At 36.2% G+C, this 26,415-nt stretch overlaps 1 protein-coding gene across 6 annotated transcripts in view; it reads left to right on the top strand.

Moving 5' to 3' along the window:
- Positions 1–26,415, top strand: part of ARFIP1 (ARF interacting protein 1) — a 41,996-nt gene that overhangs the window by 10,139 nt on the left and 5,442 nt on the right. For 3 of the 6 annotated variants that reach the window (XM_079305458.1, XM_079305454.1, XM_079305456.1), the window contains 6 exons: positions 6,570–6,684; positions 9,828–9,923; positions 11,329–11,438; positions 16,600–16,821; positions 20,264–20,421; positions 22,530–22,704. In XM_079305458.1, coding sequence (XP_079161584.1) covers positions 6,570–6,684; positions 9,828–9,923; positions 11,329–11,438; positions 16,600–16,821; positions 20,264–20,421; positions 22,530–22,704 — 876 coding nt within the window. The remainder of the gene's footprint in view (positions 1–6,569; positions 6,685–9,827; positions 9,924–11,328; positions 11,439–16,599; positions 16,822–20,263; positions 20,422–22,529; positions 22,705–26,415) is intronic. The other 3 variants (XM_079305457.1, XM_079305459.1, XM_079305455.1) reach the window with 2 other exon arrangements.

The raw sequence follows: 26,415 nt of genomic DNA, 5'->3' as shown, positions 1-26,415 counted from the left end.
TTTTGAGTAAAGAGGTATTTGTACAACCTTTTCTTTAAAATTCTTTAATTATGCAACTGCACTTTCCTCTAGAGTTGTGTTCTGTTTAGCAGTTCCATCAGACCTCATCCATTAAGCTGCTCAGGCATGAAAATGCACATTTGTGTTTCACCAAATGCAGTACTAGTATGCATTCAAGCATGAGAAGTATTTAATTTTGCAAGGCAGTGCAAAGCAAATGTATTTACCTGGAAATGAGAAATAGGGTTGCTCTTTCTTTAAAGAAAGAAGTTTTTCAGAACATCAGACAGCATTGATTGTCATAGTGTCATTTCAGAAGGAAGCATATTAGTTCCATTTTTGTTGCAATGTGACATAGCACTAATTGATGCATCTTTGTGGTATAATGCATATTTAAAAGGTAGCTGAAGTGTTTTCCTAACTGTAAAATCTCAGAAATACACTGCTGCATTCTAATTCTCTAAGATATGCCCATGGAATTCAGACAAGTTTTGTCCTGCCCATATGATGGAGGGAAACTTTTACTCAAAGCTGTAGCTTCAGTTATCATTGGATCAAATATCTAATATTCTTTCAATACAAAAAAGCATGACAGTGCTTTTTTAACTCACCAAGCTCTGTCGGATTTCACTTGAGCTTTAAGAACTTCATGTATGGAACTGTTCGCTGATGTTTGGGTATTTGTTAGAAGACTTCAGCATTTCCTAATCAAAAGTTTTTCTTATTACTTTGTATAAGAAATCCCAACATACAAAAAAAATCTGGCTGGATTATTACTCACTTGTTTTGCTTCACTTATCCCTCCCTTCCAGAGCCCAGTTTTTCTCCCATGCTGTTGTAATAATGTGATTAGCATACTGGTGTTTTAATGTGACTGAGGGGATTGGGAGCTGAGGACGGTAGGGAGTGAGGGAAGTATATTATTGCTATTATTCTTATATACAAGAACATGCCATATAGTGTGAGAGCTACATAGGAATAAACTAAATTTTTCAGAAAACAGTTTGGTCTGTGTGTAAAGATAGTCAAGCAGCTGTAAGCAAATTGTTATGTTTAAAGTATTGCACAAATTCTCTATGATATTCTTATCAGTTTGAGCCTGAATTTGTTTCATTTCATTTTTGATACTGACTCTTCTCATGGTTCTTACTGTACTTTTATGGGAACAAAATTATAGTTAAGCATGCATATAAAACCATTAATAAACTTCTGGATGCAAAAAGATAATGAACTTTGTTGTGAATCTTCAATTTGTCTTACCTGATCTTATTTTGTAATTCTAGTATCTGCTGAATCTGAGTGCATGTGTTCACTGTCTTGTATTGTAATTTTATTGCCAGACTGCACAAATAGATAAGGTCAATTCTCATTTGCTTTTTGCCTTTTGAAAAAAAAATGCCAGCTTTGTCACTCACATTCTGCCTGCAATATTTGAGTTCATCTCTTAGGTTTTGCTATGTTGACTGACACATAGTTAGATTTTTACTTTGGGCAATTATAGTTTAATAAAGGTAGAACTGATGTAAAACCTATTTCTAGAACTGTGTCAATTCTAGAAAACTGGTTTGAGGACATAAAAAAGTCAAATGTTCCTCATAGAATCTGAAAATCTGGAAATACACATGTTAATGATGAGAGTGGGAGGGAAACTAAAACTGGATTGTAGTATGACATTAGGTAAATCAAAGGGATGTAGTAGAAAGGGTCTTCTGATTGAAGAGAAGTGTATTGGAGAATAGAAGAAATGTGTTATTCTGTTATTTGCCACTTCATCAAAGATTAAAGCCTTCAGATCTTCTCCAATTTATTTACATTGAATTTATACTGATGTGAGGATCTAGTGGCTTAATTAATGGAGAATAGGAACTGAGTGATGTAATGGAGCAAGGAGAAGAGAATGCCGAGTATGTACGAGGAGCTCTACTTGCACATGATTTTGATAAGAAGTTAAAGTTCAGAGCCCATGTATCTTACTGGATAGATGTTATATCTATCTACATAACCTTTTGTTCCATCGGACTTGTAATCACACTTTGAATTGTGAACTTTACAATCAGATATGTTGTAAGTTTTTCCTGAAGTCATCTTGAGTAGTTTTATTTAAAATGTCATCCACCATTAAAAACAAACAAGCATGTAATTTATCTGGTATTAGTTGCTCCACTGTTGAACTAGCCATTGGTGTGAGGTTTTAAGAATACCTTAATTCAAGGTATTAAAGGCAAGTAAAACTGTATCTGTTAAACCTCCTGTTGGTACTAAACAGAAGTTAATGCTCAGTGATGCATTACTAATGAAGTAGTATAACTAAGAAATCAATATAGTGGTATTTCCTTAGTTAAGTAAGTTTCTATAAATTAAGTTTTGGCTAGGTTGGTTTCTGCTGTTGGAGAAACAATACAGTTCTGGTCTTTCCCCTCTTCATTTTAGATTATTTTGGATAACATGTTTGTGAAGTAAAATTTTGACAATAGTCTTGTAATTCAGCCAACATTCCTTCATGAACATGCATTCTGAATGACTTCTTTGCTGTGTCTACTGTCTCAACAGGATTGCTATGTCAAAAATCCATACTGGCTCATCAGATGATCTGTATTAATAGAGTTGTGTAAATAAGGCTAACCTGACTGAAATATGTTTAGTTTAATATAGTGATTTGAAGTCATTAAAATGGGATTTTAACTAAATGTTTTATAACATACAGGTTTAAACTGTCTTGGCTAGACCTAATTAAGCTAGCATGCCTTCTCTGTTTAGCTACATTTATTACTTTTGTTCCTTGCTAAATATCTGAGAATGGAGTAGGTAATGCAGCCTTTTGGAATCTTCTGAGTTGTGTTTTTTTTTGTACCTCTAACTCTGGGTTTCAGTGAACGTACAAAATTAAAATACTCTTGCTTGGTGGTAATTGCATAAACGTGGTTTCAGCCTCACACAAATAAAAATTATTAATGAACCATTTTTCTGTTTATTTTTTGGTAATGGTGTGAAGTGGTCCGGCCCGCCCAGACCCCGGGATGGTGTCAGTGAAGTGGCTAAATAAATAATAAAAGGACAGGAGCAACTAAAGGGCTAGAAACTGAAAGCTTTAATATAGGGAGAAATAAAAAGGGGCGCACAAGGGTGCAACATAAAACATAACCCGAATTGCCTGCTCACAGTTACCTCTAAGAAATAAAGTCCTTGCTCCCTAAAAGTACAATGCTCACAGGTCTATGTAGCTCCTTTAGAAAACCCCAGATGGTCTCGATCACACACTTACACAGACTGTGAAGGATTGTTCTAGAAAGCTCTCAGCCAATCATAGACTGTTGTGTAGTCTTCTTGCATGGTCACTCCCAGTCATTCCTACCATCCTTTTCTTCTCCTTTACTTCTTGTCACACTTTATTGGATGTTATCTGTCTTGGCTTCTCAGTGTCCAGGGCCCAGTGTTGTCACCTGCTGTGTGGCTAGTTCACAGCCTGTTCCTTCCAGGATGGACTGCAGCAATGGTGATCCCTTAATGGATTTGTTGGTCATGTATCAATAAGTTCTGAAACTTTGAATTCACCTTTTACAAAGAAATCTTAAACATGGCTAGGAGAGCAATACGGTTTCAAAATACAATTATATTGTAGGAAGGGAATCTGTCCTCACTTTCTATGTTGTAAGAGCCAACATTTAGTGGGAACAAAACCAAAAGCTATTTGTATTGCCTTCTAGCCACTCAAACATTAAGTACACTCATACCTTCTTTTAAGTGTGACATTTTGTACAGTGTTTCTAAATTATCCCTCTTTGTATGTTATTGAAGGGATAAACTGTTTTGTCAGTATGATTACGGATTTTTTTGCTAGTTTTTTTGTTTATCTACAGTTGTGTAAAGAAAAAAACCGCAAGCACAATCAGTTGCAAGAATGACTTTTAGTTTACATGCAGCAGTGTGTCTCCCCTGAACAGTAATTTGCATGTTTGCAAACAACAAAAAGATACTGTTTTGATAATCATAGACTTTTTGTCAATTCTGGTTATGTATAAATCAACAAATGGTAAAAGTTTATTTTAAATTCATATGCAAGAATATAATTCTTCATAAAGATATTTGAACTGGTTTAAAAAGGGTTTTGAATTGAACTTTGCCTTTCTTTAAATAGAACTTTGCCTTTTTGATGGTGGAAAAAAAAAGTAGATCTCTTTGAATAAATATGTGTTTGTATACATGTATATATATTAATGTAAAAAAATCTGGTAACTATATATGCACAATTGTAGATCTTTAAAATTTTCATATTCCAAATACTAAGTTTTTAATTAAGAAATGGATTCATTGTAGTATTTTGATTTATTTAATTCTGTAGTTTGTTCAGCTTGTGTTTAACTTCAGATTAGAATTACGTTGAGTGTATGTGTGTATGGAGATAGTGCAGTTGCTTAGGTTTAGATACTAACTTTTGTCTTTACAAAGCAGATGTTCTGCATTTTAACCTTAAATACAGATGATTGCTTAGATTCCTATTGTGAACGTGCTTAAGCAGGTTAGCTGTGTACATTTGTTTGGCTACAGGTTTAGATATTTCTGAAAACTACACAACACACCAGGGTGTCTTCAGGAAAAAGATAATTTATGCCATGTCCTTTTTGTGAGATCAGTTCATCTTCTCTGCAATCTGGTATCCTTTTTCAAGTCTCTCTGCTTTTTCATCTTCTAGTGACTTGCTGCATTTTGGGTTAAAGGGACTCTATTAGCTAAACTAAGTTGAAGCAAAGGCTTTCCAGCATACCACCAACTGCAAGTACTTAAATGGAAGCATCAATGTTAAGTCAGTTGTGAAGACTGAAAATAGTATGTATCCAAAGTTCTGATATGCTTAAATTTGGGAGATCAGGTTCTGAGGTTCTGCATGTGACTGCTATTTCTTTTTCATGCTGTTTATTTTTCTTCCTTTTTTTTTTTTTTTTTTTTGTATAATGCTTCAGGTGCGCAAATACGGCATGATCTATTAGCAAATAGACTGTTCATGTAAGTGAAAGTTTGGCTGTATGAATTGGTTACTCTTTGCAGTAACATGCTGGGTTTTTGGTGTCTGTGAGATTTCTGGAATACACATGAAAATTGAATTTGCTGGAATTCATATGTTTGTAGTTCCTCCTTTTTCTTCTTCCCAGAGGTTTGTCCTAAACTGAAGACATATATAAATCTGGGGGGATGTGATCCAAAACTACTTCTTGACAATCTGACCCTCTAGGCAGTATCAGTATCATTCTTACGTGCTACCTTGCTTCTGGTTTGTGGATTGAGTGACTACAGTTATAGGTCAAACAGGGATTAGATTTTAAAGGTTATGTTTTATTTGTAATTAGAAGCATTGCATGTATCATAAATAGTTAGTACATGTGTCTAGACACTGGCATCTCAAAGCTAAGTATAGCTTTTCTCTAGTGGTCCTCTATACTTTTTCCATTTTTAACCTCTGTATGGAAGCAGAGGGGATGCAAAATAGTGCCTGATTCCAGACACTGAGAGTTTTCTGATTTCTTGATGATTTTATTTTTTGTAACTGTATTTTACCTTTTTGCTTTCACTTTCATAGTACTTTTTCCACTCACTTTTTACTTCTATGAACCAATGGTTTTAAACTGCTTTAAAACCTGAAATTTTTAAAGTACTGTGTCTAATTCCATCACACCAGAGACTTAAACTTCAATTAGATCACTGACAATATAGTCCAGAAAACCTATGGGGAACATTTTGTATAGGTAGGTAAGACAGCAAAAATGGGCAGTAGGATGGTATGTGGAGCTGTGGTGTATGGAGACTTTCTTTGGTCTGTTCTGGGTTTCAGTAAAGACTTTGGTTACTTGAGAGCTGGTTAAAATAGTTGATCTAGCCCTCAAAAATTAAACAAGGTAATGTCAGGCAATTTTAAATAAAGGAGTTTCAAAAGCAAACAAAAGTAAACAGCAGCTTTGTGCTCTGAGCATTTATGATGCAGAATAGGTGCCCAGAAGGAAGCTGTTTAAGTAATGCCTTTCTGGATGTCTCTCCCATGTCAAATATTAAAAAGATTTCATGTGCTATTTGTCAGAAATAAGGATGCTATAAATTTTAAGGCTATTCCTGGCTTAGTGATTTTTTTTCATCTTCAACATTATGATAGGTGCTTTCATATTTTTGGTTTGTAAGGTGTTTTCTGCTTGATAATCCTATATCATTCTGCACTCCTGTCAGTTTTGAATTGAAAACTTTATTAAACTGACATGGTTGCTTGGACCAGCTTCAGACCTCATAACATGATGCTTCTGGCCGCATTTTTGGTAACTGCTTCTCTAAGACATGGCATTCTGCTTGGTCATCAATATAACAAAAAAATCTAGAATAAATACTCAGGCTATACTTACAGTGTTCCTCATTAATTAATGTTTTATTTGTACATACCAGTAGAAAGCTGTGACACCAGCAAGGACTTTCCAGGCTGAAGGCAGGATTGTTGTCTTAGAGCTGCTGAAACTGTGTTGTAATACTTTAGAGTCACTTAAGTAACTTTTTTTTTGTCTTTAACTTTCCATTTTTATTCATATATTTTCCAGAACTTGAAATGTTCATTACCAGTTGGACTTGGACTTTCTGAAACCAAAATAACATCTCATGGCTTTGATGGTGCCAAAGAGGGAGTTGTTGAGGCAGGACAGTTTCCAAGTAAAGGTAAATGGGTTTTTTTTGTATTTTTCAATGTAAAATCTTCAGGCATATTCTTACATGGTCAAAAATACAGTATTCTGTAGCTGCTTTGAGCAGTTTGGATGAATGTATACATTTGAGATTTGCATTAGTGACAAGCAGTTTATTTTTTCTTGTAGCTGGGTGGTTAAAATAGAGAATATATGCTACACTCGTAGTATCTGTCAAGGCACTGGCGGAAACTACTTAGTGTTAAGTTGGTCTGCACTTACAGGAAGGGAAGGCCTTGTGCACCTTGAACTGGTGACAGGCTGAAGAATTTTACTATTACATTGTGTTGAAGTTTTCTTCAAATTTTGCAAGTTATTGTTCTGATTTGAAACATAACTGGAGAGTTATATATATACACTTCACTTACTGAGAGTAGATTAAAAACTGGGATTTATCTTGTCATATCAATGTATGCCTTAGAGAACCTAAGTGGTGTTAAACAATGAGAAATGCAAAGTAATAGAAAAGCCAATAATGTTACTTTTCTGTCTAAAAGCAATAGAATACCATGATATTGTATGGGCAAATGGTATTTAATGAATTATATACCTTAGACAGTTTCTGAATTTGAAAGATTTGAAATTATATCAGATATGCAGCTGTGAAAGAAAGTCTTTTTGCAGTCATAAATTTAATTTACATTTTGCTTAATTTCCTGCTTGGTAAAATTCTTTGGCTATGGAAACAGTTGATTTGCATGTTGTACTTTACATACATTACAAGGTGAATGCTGTGTTTCTTTATGCCTTTGGAAATAGCTAAAAACTGGAGCAGATGGCAAACTGCTCACCATTCCTACCTTTTTGTATTCTATCACCAGGATAACCGTTGAAGCTGTTAAGTACATTAGCCTGTATGAGGAATACATAGGGCTACACTAATTCAAATGTTCTGTGGAAATTTCTGTACACAAATTATGATCTTTGGACACTTTGGGCATCACAGATTTTCTCCAAGGATATTTTCTCTGGATTTTTCTGATGTTCTAACAAAATCAGAGAGAGAGAAGTGATTAAAGCTAGGGCTTCCTGTGAAACCGTTGTAAAAAGTTGAATGTTTGCCCTATTTCTAAAAATTTTGTTTTCTGTTTGGGTGTCCTTATTAGGGCTTCATTTTTGAATGCAAATTAGATAGTGCTAGAGGGGAAGGGCTTTTAGGATTTGGGGGATGTTGAATGATGAAGCATGCATAAGGCTGTGTTAATACTCTGTCAAATTATAAGGGTTTTTCTAATTGCTTGTTTTGGCTTGCTTGCTGAAATGATTCAGGCAGGATCTTGCAGTCAAACTTTTATGCCTGGATTAATTCAGTTGCAGCTCTTATGCAATGTATATCTACAGAATGACACAGCAAGTGAGCTGTCTTTTTCTCATCTTTTCTGTGCAGTTGGATCCAAATAATTGGATTTATTTACCCCATGTTAGTAGTGCTCCATCGAATGTTTTAAAGCCGATTGTTGATCCAATTACTGTGAGTGCTGTTTTTGGTGTTCCTGATAACTAAATTTTGTTGAAACTGCAAAGTTTAGATTTTATTTTCTTTCCCCTCAGCACACTAGCCCTGAAGTATATTGGAATTTCTCAGCAAAAACAGTTAAACATACCCCCCAGTATTGGTCATTCATCATTACAGAGGAAGAGCTAACTTACTTATTTTTTAAATCCTGAAAATTCCATAAGGATACCGCATCAGATTTATCTGTTACAAAAGAGTGGCAAGGCTCTGAAAAGCGTAATGAGCCTAATCCTAAAACAGCTTGGAGAATACACACAATGCAGGTCATTTAAAGCTGTTTGCTTTTTGTTTTGTTTTGGGTTGGTTTTTTTGTGTTTTGGTTTTTTTGGGTTTTTTTTTTTGTTTGGTTGGTTGGTTGGTTGGTTGGTTTGGTTTTTTTATGTCCTGGTTTGAAGGACAAGTGTCTGCTGATAAAGGCCGAAGTTTTCCTTTGAAATAGAGACTTTAGTTCCACTCCCCCCAAGTATTATAATCAAGGACTCTTGGCAGTGGCAGAGATAGGGGGTAGGAATAACAGCTCTTTTACTAATATATCTAAGCGTACAAGCAGAAACAACAACAGTTGTTAAAATTACCAACAAAACAGAACAAGCAACTCAGTTCCAGTTCTTTCTCAAGCTGCAGGCACACTGTCTCTGTGCTCAGTCCCGGTGCTGCAGAAGGGCAGGGCCCGGCAGCTGCAGAGATGCGGCGGGAGCGGAGGCGGGAGGGGGCAGCAGCGGCCACGCCGGTCTCGGGTGGGAACGGGCTGGAGCGGCGGCTCCTCGCTCACCGTGTGTGTCCGGGTGGTCAGCTGTGTCCGCAGAGGCAGGAGGCTGGAACGGGGCAGATGCAGGGCCACTGATCACAGAGGGTCTGGCTCTCCTGTGCTCACAGCATGGGGCTGCAGACAGGGCGTCCTGCTCCGAGCTCGCCGGGAACACGAGTCCCCTCCGGAAGCCCGAGAGGCCTCTCCAGAAGCTGCTGCCACCGACCCCTTTTGTCTGGAGTCATCAGAGACCCTGGGTGTAACCCGGCCAGCTCCATTGGCATGATAATGGCAAAATTCTTTCAATTGACACAGTAATAGAAAAACACTCAGCCCCCAACGATTTGTTTGTTTTGTTTGGATGCTTTTTTAAGAGAAAAAGAAAAGCTGTAAAATGTTTCTTTTGGGAATGAGTTTACACACTTTTACAGCTAATGACTTGTATGATCTTCAGAATAACTTATTGTGCATGTTTGCATAGACATAAGAGCTGATGTTAATAAAGTGTATCTGAAATTGACATAGATTTCAGATTTATTTCACCCCTTAATACTTTAAGTACCATTCAGTGTCAGTGCAGATTAAATTCAACCCTTCAGTTGTATTTTGATTGTTTTTACAGAAAAAAAAATCATAATGAAAAAGATTTAATCAAGAAAACTTGGAATAGTTCGCATGGAGGGATGCACCTCTTAAAAAACATTTCCATCAGAAATTCCAACAACTTTTCTGTGAATACTTCTCTAGTTGCTGAAGCAAATGGTTTTTTGTTTTGAAAACGTCTCTGTAAGAGTGCACATTCACTTCTAATGGGAAGATGGTGGATTTTCATGATTATATGTCCCCTTTTCAGGTTCCTCAGCATCACCCAAATCATCTGTTATATCTCCTAGCAGTGCAGCAGCTGGCAGACTGGCTGGACAAGGTTGTGATTTAATTATTCCCACAGGTATCAAAGCACTGAATGGATAATGCCCTTGTTCTGCTGACACTGTACTAGCCCTTCCGTGTTTCTAATTATTTGATGTACTATTCGTTGGAAATAAAATTTCTGTGTGATTTTGATGTCTCTCACTTCTGACTTCAGCAGTTTACAGTTGACAAATTAACCTCTGCTTTCCTCTTTCTAAGCTGCTTTTACTCTGTAAAATTAAAATTATAACTAATGTTAACAAATAGTAGATGAAATAGGACTGACCAAAATCTTTTATTTAACTTAAATCTGAAACTTTTAGCATTTTTTTGCCTAAATGGTCACATATTCCAATAGACTATGGGGTCAGCCATTAGGAATTCAAAACACCTGAACTCATCTTTGCCATTTGACTCATTTTGTGCCTTTGGGCAAATTACTTAACATCTTAGTTTGCTTCCTCCTGCATAAAAGGAGAAAACTTAACTCAGTTACCTCATAAAGGTGTTTAGAGGGGTAATTACTTAATGTTTGCACAGCATATTGAAGATATAAAGAACTTGATGCTAGAGGAGTATCTTGAGGTGTCTGTATAGACTTTATTCCAAACTCTTGCTTGCATAAATAGCTTGATAAGACTAAGATGACCATATATGTAGCAGTAGGGATCAGAGTCAGGAGTAGTTAAAATTAATATGGACATGAATAAATAAAAATGTTGCTTTAAAAGTGACAATACTTAGCAGTTTTTAATATTTAGGAAAATAGGAATTGTGCAAAATTGGAACATAGAATCCACATGCTATTCCATATTACCTTGAAAATGCTGAGTAATGGCAGTTTATGGTGGTGATTGACACTAGGTATTTTAATTTGTTGCTTTACATCTCTTCTTTGCTGGTTTTATACTCATGGTTTGTAGAATTAATTGTTCCTAATACAATGAGCTAATAAAACTGAAATTAATTAATTAAATATTAGCCAAACACATTCTGGAAAGAATGGCTTTCATTGGAAAAGATTAAAAAACTCTGTACTTCATGACAACAGTATGCCAGTAAATGTTGTTTAATGGTCTTCAGGTTGTAAACAAACTTTTAGATTGACTAAATGCAAAAGTGTGTTCAACTGTTGGAGTTTTTAAACATAGATTAAGTAATAAATATGTCTCAAAAGCTGTCTTAACCTTTCAGTATGCTTAATTCAGCCTATTACTTTATGAAATAGTGAGATATATATAAATTTTATATCAGTTTTAAAGTAAGTCTTTCTTTCTGGAACTGATTTTAGAAATCTGCTTATTCATCTTAAGTTTTTACTGTCACCTTGCTCTACTTTTGGATGTGCAATTGCACAAAACTGCTACTAATCCCTTAAAATAAACTGACAAACAAAAAGCCCAGACCCGAGATCTTGAAGATTTGCTTTGTGTCTGACGCAGGAGGTAGAGCTCAGCAGAAGAGCGGACCTGTTGTGTTAGCAGATGAAGTAAAGAATCCAGCAATGGAAAAACTGGAATTGGTGAGAAAGTGGAGCCTGAACACTTATAAGGTATGCAGCCATATGTGTGTATGTGTATGTATGTGTCTTACAAGTGAGTTTGCTACTAGATAGCAAGGAACAGAGCTGTATGAAAGTAAGCTGTTGTTGCAGTGAGCAAAAGCAAGAATGTATAGGAAAGGCTTCATTTTCTTCCATGTGTAACATTCGTTGTTAAGTCCATGGTGTAATGTGGAAAATCTTTAATAAGCATTACTGATTTGGCAAATATTCCATTTCTAATGTTCCCTTCATCATTCCAAATGTAGATATTTCAACACTAAAGCTTGGAATTAAATCTTTTTGCTCTTTTTGAGCTGACTGCTGATACAATAAGATTTTAGTTCATGTGAACAAATTAGGGGCATCTATAAACCCAGAACTTGCTAATTGCTATTCTGATGGTTTTGTTTTGTCTTGCCTGATTGTTTTTTCTTAGTGCTGTAATAGTTGTTTCAATTTGTGTGTGTTTTATATGCTTCTACTTTGTGATCAGTTGAGATTTGATGAAATTAAAAGAATAACGTAAGAATAATAACAAGATGCTTAAAGCACACCAGTTTGCTAGAAGTGACTCTCATTAAAAAGCTGTAAGGTAAGGAACAATTGTCAGGGAATGCATTCCTGTCAAAAGTTTTAAACAAAGACCAGTTTTAAAAAATAGCTTCTTGTTATGCCTGCAGCTTAAATGGTAGAGTTGTGGACAGGTGCATCAGTGAGGTCTGCATCAAACTATGAAGAAATGAACAATCTTTTGAAAGTCCAAATCCCTCCAGTGTTCTTTAAGTCCAGATAAGAACATCTTCCTCAGTGAGGAAGAGAAGCAGGGATGGAGACATTCTACTCCTAGTAGATGCTTATGCTGTCCTTCTGTTAGAATCAGAAGGGGGTTTTTAAATTTTATTTTTTATTTCTAATTAAATGACTTTTAGATTTGCTACTTTTCATGTCATCTAAATATTGGTGAAATTGCAGAAGTTGCAGTCCAGTGGTATCCTGGGGTGCCTTAGGAAGAACATTCCAGCAGGTCGAGGGAGATGATCCTGCCCTTCTACTCAGCCCTGATGAGGCCGTATCTTGAGTGCTGTGTCTAGTCCCGGGCTTCTCAGGACAAGAGAGACGTGGAGCTCCTGGAATAGGTCCAGTGGAGGGCAGCAAAGATGATGAAGGGACTGGAGTAGATTTCTTATGAGAAAAGGTTGAGAGAGCTGGGTCTGTTCAGCCTTGAGATGACTGAGAGGGGAATGCCTATAAAGTATCTGAGGGGAGGGTGTCAAGAGAATGGATCCAGATTCTTCCTAGTGGTGCCAAGCAATAGGACAAGAGGGAGTTGGCAGAAACTGATGCACAGAAAGTTCCACCTGAACATGAGGAAGAACTTTACTGTGCAGGTAACCGTGCACTGTAACTGGTTGCCCAGAGTGGTTGTGGAATCTCTCTCACTGGAGATACTCAAGAACCCTCAGGACACAATGCTGTGCAATGTGCTCTTGGATGGACTTGCTTGAGCAGAAATATTGAACCAGAGGACCCACTGTGGTCCTTTCCAACCTGACCCATTCTGTTGATTCTGTCTGTCAGCTACTTTGGAGTGTGATGTGGTCCAATCAGAATACGTGCTATTCAGCTGAAGCTGTTCTTTAAAGTTCTCTTGTCTCTTTTAAACATTGACTCTTGGGATCAAATCTCCTATACTACAACTGAATAGGATAGGACTTGACCTTATTCTGCATTTTTTGTACCCTGATTTAGAAAACAAACCCACAAAAACTCAAAATGTCTCAAACTGACTGACATGAAAAAACAGCCAGAGGACTAGTGAAAAATGTTGGGAAATGTTGGGTCTTGGATCTTTGTGTAGAACATTATTTACTTGGCTGTAGTCTGCTAAGTCCAGATTTTTAGGGCTTAAGCCTCCCCCTTGCTGAGACCCAGAATCACACCAGTAATGACATAGCAAACAAAGACTAGCATTTTCAGAAAACAACATTTACTTTTATCTATGCCTAAACATGCCTAAGGAGATGTGTTAGTTATGATCTTTCTAGAGTTCCATATTGCCTTGCTGTACACTCTTTTTGAGGTGTAAGATCATTCAGAGAACTTATGAACTCATTTTGAGTTGATGGAGTATTGTGCAACTGTACTTGGAGATGCCATACATTTCAAACAAAAGGCATATTTAATATGATTAAGGGCATTATTTAAATCTGTGGATATATTGGCTTGCTTGGTTCCTATCAGGAAGATCATGGGAAGAAGTGTCCTCCTTATCTCATAACAGCTAACTGTTCTCAGGTTTGAAGATGCAGAAATAAAGGACAGGAGTAAACGTCAGCACTTGAATCCCTCTGAATTTCAAATCCCTGGTATCAATGTACCAGACATTAATCTTCAAGGGGAGTTAGTGGTGAAATTTGTTGTTAGAAAGTTCTTTGGGAATCTGACATGATTAGTTCCTATACCATGATATCTGTATCAGGGCTTGAGAAATCTTAATTATTGGGTAATGTTTAGAAGTCATTTCTATCTGTAAATGCTTTTGCAACTACCATTGCCCTTCACATTTTCCAGTTGAATGCTCTCTAGTAATCATGAGTTAATGTGAAGAGAAATTGCCCTTCTTTCCATAGTCTAGTGACAAGTTATTTTTCTGTTCTTGGGCTTCTGCCCATGCCTTCCCCTTTGGATAAAAAAGACTTTTTCTGTCTAGCAAAAACATTTAGGCCCAAGAAAGTCAAGACTCATCTTGACTTTCAGCAATTCTAACAAGCTTATATTTTTTTTTTCATACAAGTTCTTAAACTTCGAGGGGGAAAAGAAGGAAAACCTGTTTTACAAACCTCTCTTAACACTAGGCCACTGGTAGAACATTTATTTCTGAGACATGCCCAGTAATGCTTCTGTTCATCTTTGGCATATACAATTTAAAAGATATTTCTCTTAAATGTATTTTGGTAACTGTGCTAGAGCCTGCTTTGCCATCTTCCTAATCCTGTCTCACAGGAGGAAATGAGTAAATAATTCTAGTGTGTGCACTGGCGTTTGGCCAACACTAAACCCACTACATAAATTGGTGCATTGGCCGGGAAATCTCAAATTGACGAACCAAAACCACTGCAGTAACTTTTTTTTCTCTGAGTTGTTTTCCTTAAGCTTTGCATTGGATGACTTCTTTTTGAGTTGCATGGTCTTTTTCATGACAGTTTCCTTTATAGATCATTTTAGAACAAAGCATGGTGAATTTAATGCATGAAATTTTCTTTGCTAGTGAGAATATAGAGCAACTTGTATGCTTCTAGAATTGGAATAGAATTGGAATAAATCAGAATAGATTGGGGCATTATCTTTTTCTACATCTGAGTTTAAAAAGTATGTGATATAAGTCTTTCCTCACTTGTCACTGCTGGGCTTTTTTAAGGTACTTTGCTGTAGCTTATGAAGCAGCTATTGAAAACAGTTCCTTCATTTGTAATTTATCCTTGCTTTCAAAAATTTTGCTTTTTATGATTCTGATTTTTCTCTTCATTTCCGTGGGGGTTTGTGTGTGAGCATCAGTTCTTTTGGAAAATAGCCAAAATTTGACTGTCACTTCCATAGTTCCTAATGAAAGGCTTATTTAAGCTCTGAGCACACTCAGAGCTAAGCTGTATTTTGCAATTTCTCTTACAGTCTTTGGTAGTGAAGTTCTATTCTATGTTACGATTTGTTGTGCTCTCCCAAATTTGTGGTGCTTTACAGACGAAGGTCACCTAGATTAGCTGTGCATTTTCTTTTTAATTACTTGAATCTAACAAAGTAGCCCAAGTAGTCTTTATCTTGTGGTGTAAAGTTTATGGGTCATGACTGACTTGATCACCTTGATCATTCTTGAGTCTCTCCTGTGTTCATCTATTACATTAAGAAGGAACATGGAAGTTCTAGCAGGTTGAATGTTCATCTCCTTTGGACACAAGTAGAGATGGTATTAAATTAAAGTCCTTGAATTGGGAAACCCTGGGCAATCCAGTGCTGTAGTCTATTTGGGTAGTATGTTATAAGATAAGCTTGGGCATTGTTTCGCAAGAAAAAAAAAAAAAAGCAGCTTTGTGGTTAGGTTAAGTCCTTTTAGAGTAGTTGTGGATTTTAATACTAACTTAATTTCCTTGCAACTTTTGTTTCTAGCAGTCATTTTTTATATGTCTAAATTGGTTATCTGTTCATGCGTTGGGAACACAGATTAACTTCAAGTGACTTACTATAGCAGTAAATAATTCTGTTATCCCTAGAGAAACTGCATAGCTTAGCTACACATCTGCTTTGCAAGTGGCTTTTCCTATGTCTCAGTCAAGGGAAACCCCACTGTGCATCTTGGGAGGTTCACTGCCAAGTTGGGCTTTAATCTCCGGCAGAGAAGGTGCCACAGATCAGTGGAAAGTGATAGCAGCCTGCCTTGTCACAGCCTTAGGCTGGGTGAGAGTGTGTACAGCCATGTAAGAACACATTTCCTGCTCAGTGTGTAGTGAACTGCAAGCCCACTAACAATTTGACTTATGACAGAAAAGAAATAGTCTTTCTGAGTCAGTCATCTCCATTTTATAGATGTGTAAATAATAAGTGCATTTTAATACTTATGTTATTTCTCAGTAGGAGTTCCCAGTTTCCTAGTCAGCTTTAAAAAAATATGCTGCAAACCATCACCTTCTTACTTGCCCCCTAAAAAAAACCTCAAAACAAACATTTTTGGAAAAAGTAGCATGGATGTTCTGATCAGATAATTGGCAGACAAAGCCCAAAAGATTACTAACTAGGCATTTTTATGCACAATAGTAATGCTCTTAATTAATTGACTTAAATGCAGTGGACTAAAATGCTTCTTTTAACTTAATGAGATTCACCAAGCCTATAAAGAGATAAGTGTTCTTTTACTTGAGAAACAATAAGTTATGCACTTGATTTGCTAACTTGAATATTCATCTTAGCAGGAGTTGAGACTTGTCAAACTGTTCTTGCTGAGTCCTGATAAACTTCTAAAGACTGTGTTGTTTTTTCAGTTTGTTGTGCAAACTTATATTGGGAGGGGTGGTTGTGAAAGAATTGTGTGTAATTATATGTCACTTGAAGCTGAAAATGGGTGTATTCTGTGTTGTCTTGAATGTACTTGAATCTTCTTAATTTAATTTCTTTTCTGCAGTGTACACGTCAGATCATCTCTGAAAAACTGGGTCGTGGCTCAAGAACAGTAGACTTGGAACTAGAAGCTCAGATAGATATATTGAAAGACAACAAAAAGAAGTATGAAAATATCTTGAGACTGGCACAGACACTGTCCACACAACTGTTCCAGATGGTACATACCCAAAGGCAACTTGGAGATGCATTTGCTGACCTGAGTTTGAAATCATTGGAACTTCATGTAAGGTTTTTATAAATGTTAAAAAATACAGTGGTACAGATGAAGATAAGCCAAATTGACTCGTGCAGGATATCTGCTAGTTAACTGCTAGTTTTATAAACATTGTAGTTAGCACTATATTACATGCTTTTTGCATTGAAAGCTTATGTGATTCACTTAAAACTGTTGGAAATTATTGAAATTACTGTAGTTCTTTATTGTTTCCTAAATGTTAGCCTCTAGTTGATAGTTGAACTCAAGAACTGACAATTTTGCTTTGTAGAGAAGATTCATTTTAGTATTAATTTTGCACTTAATGAAATGTCCTCAAAGTGCTCCAGAGTGTTATGTCATTTCAATTACAAAATGTCTTTGGGGAATGTGCCTGGGAATAAGTAGATTCACTTCACTTGTGTGCATTGAATGTGAGTAAATTATTTATTTGCAGCATATTTAATCCTTGAGATTTGATATCAAAGTCCTTTTTTAATCAGAATTTTCCTACTCAGACTTATCTGTATTCTTATGTTGTCTGGAGTTGCTGAGCAAGAGAGACTATCTTGAGATATCTGGGTTGTTATGATTCCATGGTTTAGAATGTAACACTGGCACTTTCTGTTGCCACTATTAATGCTGTTTGCTGTAAAGAGAAACAAGGTGGATGTAGCTTGCAGAGTACAGTAGCTGGCTTGCTTCTACATTGCTTGTTCTGCATTTCTGAAATTAAAACAATTCAGTCCTTTGGAAAACCAATATTAAATGGTTTAATAATTGCCTTAAACAGCTGCTGAAACAGCTCAAATTATTTGTCATTTTAAAAAACCTGTCTTTTCATAATTGTCTTTTCCCATTGAATATTAAGGGAATGGGTGGAGTTCATGCTTGCACAGAGAAACCTTAAGTGATAGCTAGCTGAAAAAATGTGAAACTTCTGCACTAATATGGAGAAATTTTTAATATTAGTCTGACAGATGAAAATCTGTGAATGTAGAGCACTTCTAGCAACTAAGAAATTAAATTATCTGCTAAAAGAAGCTTTTAATAATCAGTTTATTCTTTACACATATGGGCATGTGGTTTGTGGCAGAACTTAATGGTTATTATGAAATATGTCCTGAAGCTGGGTGTTTCTTCCAGACTTAGACGGAATCTGGCATCATGCTCATTTATTTAATGAATCTTGGGGTTTTTCCCATGCTTGTAACTTCTAATGGCAGTACTAGTCTTCCAGGTTTATTCAGCATCTTGTATTGGTCTTGGAATTTGTTTCCGTCATTCATCTGTTGTGTAGATTCTTGAATGGGGTTGTTGATGAAAATCAAATAAAGGTTTCTGCTGCTGTAGTAAAAGGTTTTGCTTTTACTTTTTTTTTTTTTTTTTTAAGCTTTGTTTTGCTTCTTGGAGGCTTGTCTGGTGGTTGTCTTCTTTCCTCTTTCTGTTTTCTCTCTGTGTAATCTGTAATTTATTATCATCTGTAGCCTACTTTTGGATATTTGTATTTTTGCCTCTAAAACTTGGACAGGACTAAAAGTAAAATTTCTGAATAGTTAGTCTTTAATGTTTAATGTGATAACAATATATGAGCTTAAATAAAATTTAAAAGCCCCCCAAGTCTTAAGGTAATACTTCTTTTATACATCATAACAAAACACAATTTTAATGTGGTATCTGGTGAGGTGTTACTTTTTGTGAATAGGTTGCTGTTTCTCTTTTGGATAAAAACATAACTGTTTGTTCCAAGGTCATGTGCCTCTAATTATTTAGGCAGATGAATCCCAATTTTAATTTACCTTAGCAAAGAGTATGAACTGAGTGTAAATTAGTGAAGAATTTCCTGTGTGTTTTGTAGGAGGTATCTGCAGAGGTCATGGACAAAATTGAAAAGTTTGTATGAAACTATATGAGTCATTGGAAGGGCATGATTGTTGGTTAGCATATTCCTTAGTACCGCAGGCCACTGCAGTCCCATCCTTTTTACCTCCTCCTTTGAACTGATAGTGTTGTTGATTTGGGTCTGGGATGATCTGGGTGAGAGCACCAGCTGAAAAACTAATTGGAGTCTTGCCTGCAGGAAGAAAAATACATGGGACCAATATGTTGCAAGGAGCAGTCCTACTGCTGTTGTCTGTGCTAGCATGCTGCTGTTTCATCTCTGTGCTCAAGTTTCCTGTGTAGCTGGCAATGTTAGAGCAAAGCCAGCTGGAAAATACTTGTTCTAGCTTGTTTGTTTCCAGCAAAATCTGTGGCAATTTAGCCCACTGCTTTTGCTGTCCAAGCAGCTATATAAAAAGATGACAGATCTTTAGCAGTTTTTACAGGGTTTAGCTCATGCAAACTTGCAGTTCTCTTCCTTTTTTATTCTCCTTCAGTTGCTCACTTCCACTGCACCTTCTTTTCTAGAAGACTCTTCCCATACATTGCAAATTATCCTTACTATTATGAATTTGTTAACATGAAATACCATTTGACTCTGGTGTTAATTTTCTAGACATATGAAAAGAAACTGGGAGAATACAAGTACTTCCGAGTCAGTTGTTGGTAGTGTGCAAGCCTAAAAAGACCAAAGTTCCAAATATGAACCTAGTGTGTCTTATAGTCATTACAACCAGGGATTGTATGCTTTTTGTGAGAACTCCCATCTGTAGAATATGGAGATGCCATATGGAAGACATAGATATAATAATTGAGTTCATTTTGCATCCATGAATTAGGAAAATGTTTGCAGCCTTGGTCAACTTACACTGCTGTTAACAAGGAGACATGGACAAATATATGTCTAAATGTGACTAATACGCCTTGGAAATAAGTTTGTCCTTGTCCCTTTGAAATTTATGGATGAGCTACATTAAAATTTTTCTATTCATTATAATTCTCCGCTCTTTAATTATATACCGCCTATTAAACCATGATAGATGTTGTGGGTTTTTTTGCAGTGATCCTTTCCAGAAAATAAGAATAAAACTTAGTAGCTAATTAATGCTGTGTGCCCTTGTGAAATCAGTTACATTACTGTATTTAATGTAGCAGTGTCTCTGTTCATGTTAAAGCATTACCTAGACAACCATGAGAGATGCTGGATTAAAACCCTCCTGAATGACAATGTGAAGATTGCATTACCACTTTCTTTTAAGTAACATTCAAGATATCAGTGTGCAAAAAAATCACATTATAAAATAGTATTTAACATCATGTGTGTCAACATGATTTTAAATCCTAACAACGTAACAAAAAAAATCCTAACATGATAACAAAATCGTAAACTATGTTTTATGATGTTGGAGAGATTTTTATAAGAACTGTGGACTAAATATTCTATTGAAATCATATTGGATTAAGCATGATGGTGCCCAAACAGAAATTAAAGACCTGCCACATCTGTGCTTGCGTTTTTTTATAGAGTTGCTGATGAATGCTACAATTTCAACTGATCTACAGCTTTGTTTTATCTGTTCTTTTTTTATAGGAGGAGTTTGGCTACAATGCAGATACGCAGAAACTTCTAGCTAAAAATGGAGAAACACTTCTCGGGGCTATTAACTTTTTTATTGCCAGTGTGAATACATTGGTGAATAAAACAATTGAGGATACGTTGTTGACTGTGAAACAGTATGAAAGTGCCAGGTAAGCTGTCCTGTGTCTAGCTCTTTTACTTATGAATTAATCCTCAGGAAGCAGACTGTGTATCAGCTTAGGTCTTGTATTTGAGTGACTAAACTGTCAGATAAAAGCCTTGAAACACAGCTCTCATCTAATGAAGGTTTCTGTTTAAGTGTAAATGATTGCACAGGTCTTCAGATGCTTTGTATATGTTCCCTTGTAGACTGAATTATACTTGTTAGCTGTAGGAGTAATTATAGCTTGTTTTTCCAATGTGCTAGATTAAGGTGGCTTTTTAAGTAGTGTGACAGTGGAAGATTTAACACTAGCTGCCTTGCAATAGGTAAAATAATCTCTTTGACTGAAAGACATTTAGTCTTGTGGCTCTGTTGATGAACAATGCCCACAATTCACACTTCAGTTTTATGCAGAGGTCGTAGGCTTGGTCAGAAAGGGGAAAATAAAACAGAAATTTTTTAGTGAGTGAATAATGGGTTTCCTACCCTGGAGAAGATTACTTTTAGATGTGGTGTAATATTCTAAAGGGTTCCTTTTTCCTGCCAGGGCTTGTAGCTCTTAGTGGTTCCATTCTTTCACTTACCAGAATAAAGTGCATTTATTTTAATTCAACAAAGAATGTAGTTTATGCATATAATTTTTTGTGATATTTGGGTTATCTTAGGTCAGAAATTGCAAGCTGCTTGAATCTTGAATTTCTTTCCTCCTCTTTTTTAATTGTTCTGTTCTAATGTTTTTTAAAACAAAATAGTAAGTTATTGTTTTGAAATTTAGGTAAACTTTCAAAGGCATGAAAAGGCAGAATTAATGTGTAGATAAAGTATTGCTTTATTTTGACAGATTAAAAAAAAAAAAAAAATTGGTTCATAGATTTTCCAGGTATCCCCTTGAAAATTTATGCAAAATATATCTGCTGTGATTTATGCAAAATATATCTGCTGTGATTGTCAGTAATTTTCAATATATGGTTTTTCCCTCTTGAAATACCTTAATTGCATTCCCTTTCTGTTCACTAAAGAGATAAAATATTTTGCCATTTTAATAAGGCAAATAAATTATAAAGGTTCTTCACTGACATGGCCAGTTTATCATTTTGCACTGTGCATATGGGTTGCATTTATTTCTGTGCCTCTTCTTTCATGTCCCCAGTTGCACTTCAGAATTCATCTGTTCCTCTCTTCTATCAGTTCTGTATTAGGTTGTTTTCTATTTGGAATTAAACCATAAATTGCATATAAATCCTCAAGCATAGTGGCAATGAGAATCAGGAAGAGCGCTGTGAATATTACTCCTTTTACCTCTGAAAAGCTTGTATTTTTCTTTTGAGCAGTTACATCAACTGATACTTGTGTTTTATAACCAGTTTTTAATTCTGATTTGTTTCCAGTTTAAGAAATGTTGGTAAGAAAGCACATTTTAAAGGCCAGAAATAGTGTAGTTTGTCCCATTAAAACTGGTGGATATGCTAGGTTCCATTATTTGACAGCTACAAAAAGTACGGAAGGAAGAGTGATGCTTTGGGTAGGGCTGCACCATCTTTTTGCAGTCTGTTTTTCCATAGGACAGACAAGTTATCAGGAAAGTATTTGGGGAAGAGGTATGAAATGTCCAATTAATGCATGTGGAGAAGCCTGGAGCGTGCTGAAAATGCTTTAGGTCAAGAGTTTGGTGTAAGTGGCCTATTCCTCAAACATCCGCTTAAAGGGGGTGTCCAGCTCTTGCTGTTCCTCTTCTCTCAACACAAACACTCCAGTGAACTGATTCAACAGCAGAAGAATGACCTGAAAAATACTTGCTAGCTTTTTCTGGTTAGTAGGTCGAGATGTGCCAGGAAAAGCTCTGACAGCTGAAGCCTGTACAAAACAGAGGTGCAGAGGGCATGTGGCCAAGACAGGAACAGAAAAGAGAGGTTTCTTGTTCAGGCAGTTTTATACAATGTCGTTGATAAATAGCAGGAAGGAGAAAGAAACTTTCCCAAGTATTTTTGGTCTTTTTTGGTTTTTTTCTGTAGTTAACTGTTTTGTTCATCTTCTGTTGGACTTACTTACATGTGAGGTAAGTTTTGAGACACTGCCCTTAGATGGGGGTTTTTCCCTTCTCCTTTTTCTTCTCAGGGTTGAATATGATGCTTATCGAACAGACCTGGAAGAGCTGAATCTTGGCCCTCGTGATGCAAACACTCTGCCAAAGATTGAACAATCACAACAACTGTTTCAAGTGCATAAAGAGAAATATGACAAAATGCGTAATGATGTATCTATCAAATTGAAATTTTTGGAAGAAAATAAGGTAAGCTACTATTTCTCATGTTATCTTTTAGGAGTTTTATTCTAGAGGTTTCTGCTTTCTAGAAGTATTTTACGTTATTACATCTTTAATTATATATTAATTTAAAAATAGAGCAAGCAAAGAATATAAACAGAATTTTCTGAATTCTTGCTGTATCACTGGAGGATACACTTTTAGAGCAGGCACTTTTAGAAGTCCCTAAGCAAGCTGCTCCAGCTACAAGTGACAAACATATGGCAATAAGTTTCTTGTTGATACGGGAAGTTTCAAGTTTGCAAAACCATTACTTTTCCAGTTTACCACATTTAATGGTTACATGAGTTATATAATTTCTGATTTGATATTCGAAGTAATACATATGTTTAGCAACATTGTCATGAAGGTTATGTACAAAGAAAGTGACAGAACTATGAAGAGGCTTCTTCAAAATTAAGCTTTCTTTAAGAATTTGAACTGAGAAGTACTACTTTCTATAATTAATGCCCTTACAATTTCATAATTTAAAACAGGACTCTTGAACTGTTGGTTTGAAGGGTGGGATTTTTTCCTGTAGTGTTTATTTCAACCCTTCTATTTCATCCATACCCTCATAATGATGGGATTCTTACCCTTCTTATTCTACCAGGCCAAAATAAAACTGTCATACAAAACTTTTAAACTGTCCTTTCTTTGATAAATAAGTCCTTTTAAATTGTCTCCAATTAGATGTGAAAATTACGGTCTTTCAAGATCTGATTTTTGTTTGTATTCATGCTAAATGAGATGGTTATAATCATGTGTGGCTATATTTCCCATATCTTCAGAAGAAAGAAAATGGGATTAAAATTTACATAGGAGGTGGCTGTCAGTTTCTCCAGGGTTAATATTATCAGTGGGTTAGCATTTTCAGCATGGGTTGATTAATATATTTTTAAAAATTGAAACACAGGTAAGAACAGCCTGTCAAAGAATTCATGACTGGCCCCAGATGAAAACAGGAAACCATGCTCCTTGCATGGAAGGAGGAAATTTTAAAGGAAAAATCACAGGGACAAGCTAAACCAATTAAAATGAATTATTATTTTGTATTCTTGAATATATTATCACATATTCAGTTGCATCAGCTTCTTAGAATAAATATGGAGGTCAGGGAGGACACATGAACCATCAACAGATGATAAGAAAAAGGTTGAGAAAATAAGCAAACTTTCTGGTTTCCAAACAATATGCACTTAAAACATAGCTCCTGAGCACTGTTCCTTCATACAGGCATCTGCATTAGGACTCCCTGGTCTGGAATCACACAGCCATCAAAAGTTAGCTTAGTGATGGACTAGAACATCGGGTGACTAAAAAATTGATGTTGGCCTGACTTTATTTCTGGCTCTTGCTGAAAAAGTTGAAAAATAAAGGGATGGAAAAAAATAATTTTGAAATTAATTTTCTTGATAAAGCTGAATTCTAATAAAAATGCTGATACTGAGTCTTTAATTAGAAAATGCTCCTTAGAACTGAGTTTTTAAACTCTGCTAGGTTGAAAACGGATATGCTGAAGATGTGTTCCTACTCTCCCACCTTTGTTTTCTGCTTTTAGTAAGTTGTTTGCTACCACTGCAATGTACCTCTGTTGAAATGGTTTAATCCTTTCAGTTCATGTGTACAGGAATTCTGATGTTTAAGTTCAGATTAGTTTAAAATAGGACTTAGCTTGCTTCTTTGTGGTTTCCATTATCTATATAACACACTTGCCAATTCATGTGTATATGTATAGGAAGGCTTCAGAGAAAAAGCATTTTATTTCCATCTTGTACAAACACATGTCCATATTTTTTTTAAACTAAATTAGATAGATTAGGGAACACTGAAGAAGTTGTCTTCCAGTGACAATCTTGAATTAGACCAAGCATCCTGTTAGCAGTCACAGCCTATAAATGGTTTCTGAAAGAGATTGTTTTTTCCTTCCTTCCTTTTAAATTAATACAGTAGGGAATCTCACATGCTTAAGCCTTTTTATCAGTGGTTGACATTTCTCAGTTTTGACACTAGAGATGTAAAAATAGTTACTAGAGGGTGTGTGTAATTTTGTTCCTAAATGAGCTATAGAAAGGACTTCCTTTACACTTAATTATATTTAAGCCAATATTTATCTGCTGAGAGATTTTATGAGGTAAGCTTTACTTTATTTTTTCTATTTGTTATATAAGATTACATTTTGTCATCATGGCAATAATTTGAAGTGAACAAAAGAAGTAGTTTACCCTGTAGTGTAGGAGTAGCAGGTACAATGGCTTGTGCCTGCCTTGGAGAAGGACATAAATTGATGGAGAAGCAATGGAAAGGGAAGGTGATGTGTTTTCATCAAGGTCCCTGTTCTGGGGCGCAGAGCAGCAGTGTGTGAACTTTGCACTGCAGTGGCCTTGGACAGAAAAGCTCACTCTGTGGTTTGCAAATTCTTTGTTTCATGTGGCTGAGAGTGCTGGTACAGAAGCATCGCCTTTTGCACTTCAGCTGGCTTTCTTAAAAAAAGAAAAAAGTGTAAGAAGGGAGCAGGAGCAGCAACAATTCTATGCTGTCTGCTCTTGGCAGTGTATTTCTATAAAGTTCTCAGCATAAAGTGAGCATTCTGTTTGTAGTTTGTAGGGATAGTGCAGAAGACGATTTTCCTCAATGAATTACAGCTGTACTGATTACCAAGCAGTGGAGACAGCTTGCCTGCCCAATGAGGATGGGTGTTACAAAAGAGTGGAGAGTGGGTTAGCTGGCCACTAGTTACAGTTGGAGAAGCAGAGTTTGCTGCAGTTTGGGATGGAGTCTGTTGGCTGTGCTGTGAGGAGGTAAGGGGCATGTAGTCGTGCAAGGAACAGACAAGGTAGGAAGATGCCATGTGAGGAACAGACAGGAATAAGTGCTGGGTAAGGGACAGGTTGGGGGTTTAGCTAGTCATGCAGAAAGAAACTTGAAGGGAGGAGAGAAGGTGTCAGTGCTTTGTGGAGCTGCCTATGAGGAAAGGAGTCAGAGTTGCCTGAAAGAAGGCATGAGAAGCTTTTAATAAAGAACTGATGATGGTATTAGTCCGGTTCATCTTGACATAATTACTACACAATTCAACTTTTTGTAATGGCTGTAGGTGAACAAATCTTTGTTTTCTGAGCAAATATGCTCAGTCTCATCTCTTGATGAGAATCTGTTTTAAAGAAAATAGCTACTGGAAGAAAGGGAGTATTTGGTATTCCAAGAGGAACAGCAAGATCAGGAGAATCTTTGCAGAGTTCCCGTTTAACGTTGATTGGTGGGACTGAGATGGGTCCCAGTGTGGCCATCTGATAACATTTCCTAATGTTATCAGCGCAGATGTATCAGATATAGAATAAATTTATAGAATAAACCTGAAAAGACTTTTTAGTTCAGGTTTTCTCTTTTCTTGCTGTTTATGGTAGCATAAATCTATTGGTTCAGTCAGGAGCAGTTCAGCTATCAGGAGTGTTTTCCTAGTAAATGGTGCTGCATAGAACCTCTGAAGCCAGTTTAACTGGCTGGTGGCCTCTCATTGGTCTGTATTGCTGCAAATGTCACTAAAGAACCCATAATCTAGATGACCTTATCTAGGTTTTCCCTGTATGGGGAAATGGCATTGATTACATGGTTGCAATCTCTTTGTGCCTGTTCTCCTTGGTTCATGTGCTAATATTTCAGTTAAAAGACCTGAAAGGCTCAGAGGGTTGCATTTAGAGT

This window comes from Erithacus rubecula (assembly GCF_903797595.1).
Source record: "Erithacus rubecula genome assembly, chromosome: 5".
NCBI classification, from domain to species: Eukaryota; Metazoa; Chordata; class Aves; order Passeriformes; family Muscicapidae; genus Erithacus; species Erithacus rubecula.
The sequence above is the reverse complement of the archived record's forward strand: the minus strand, read 5'-3'. Positions and strand labels throughout refer to the sequence as shown.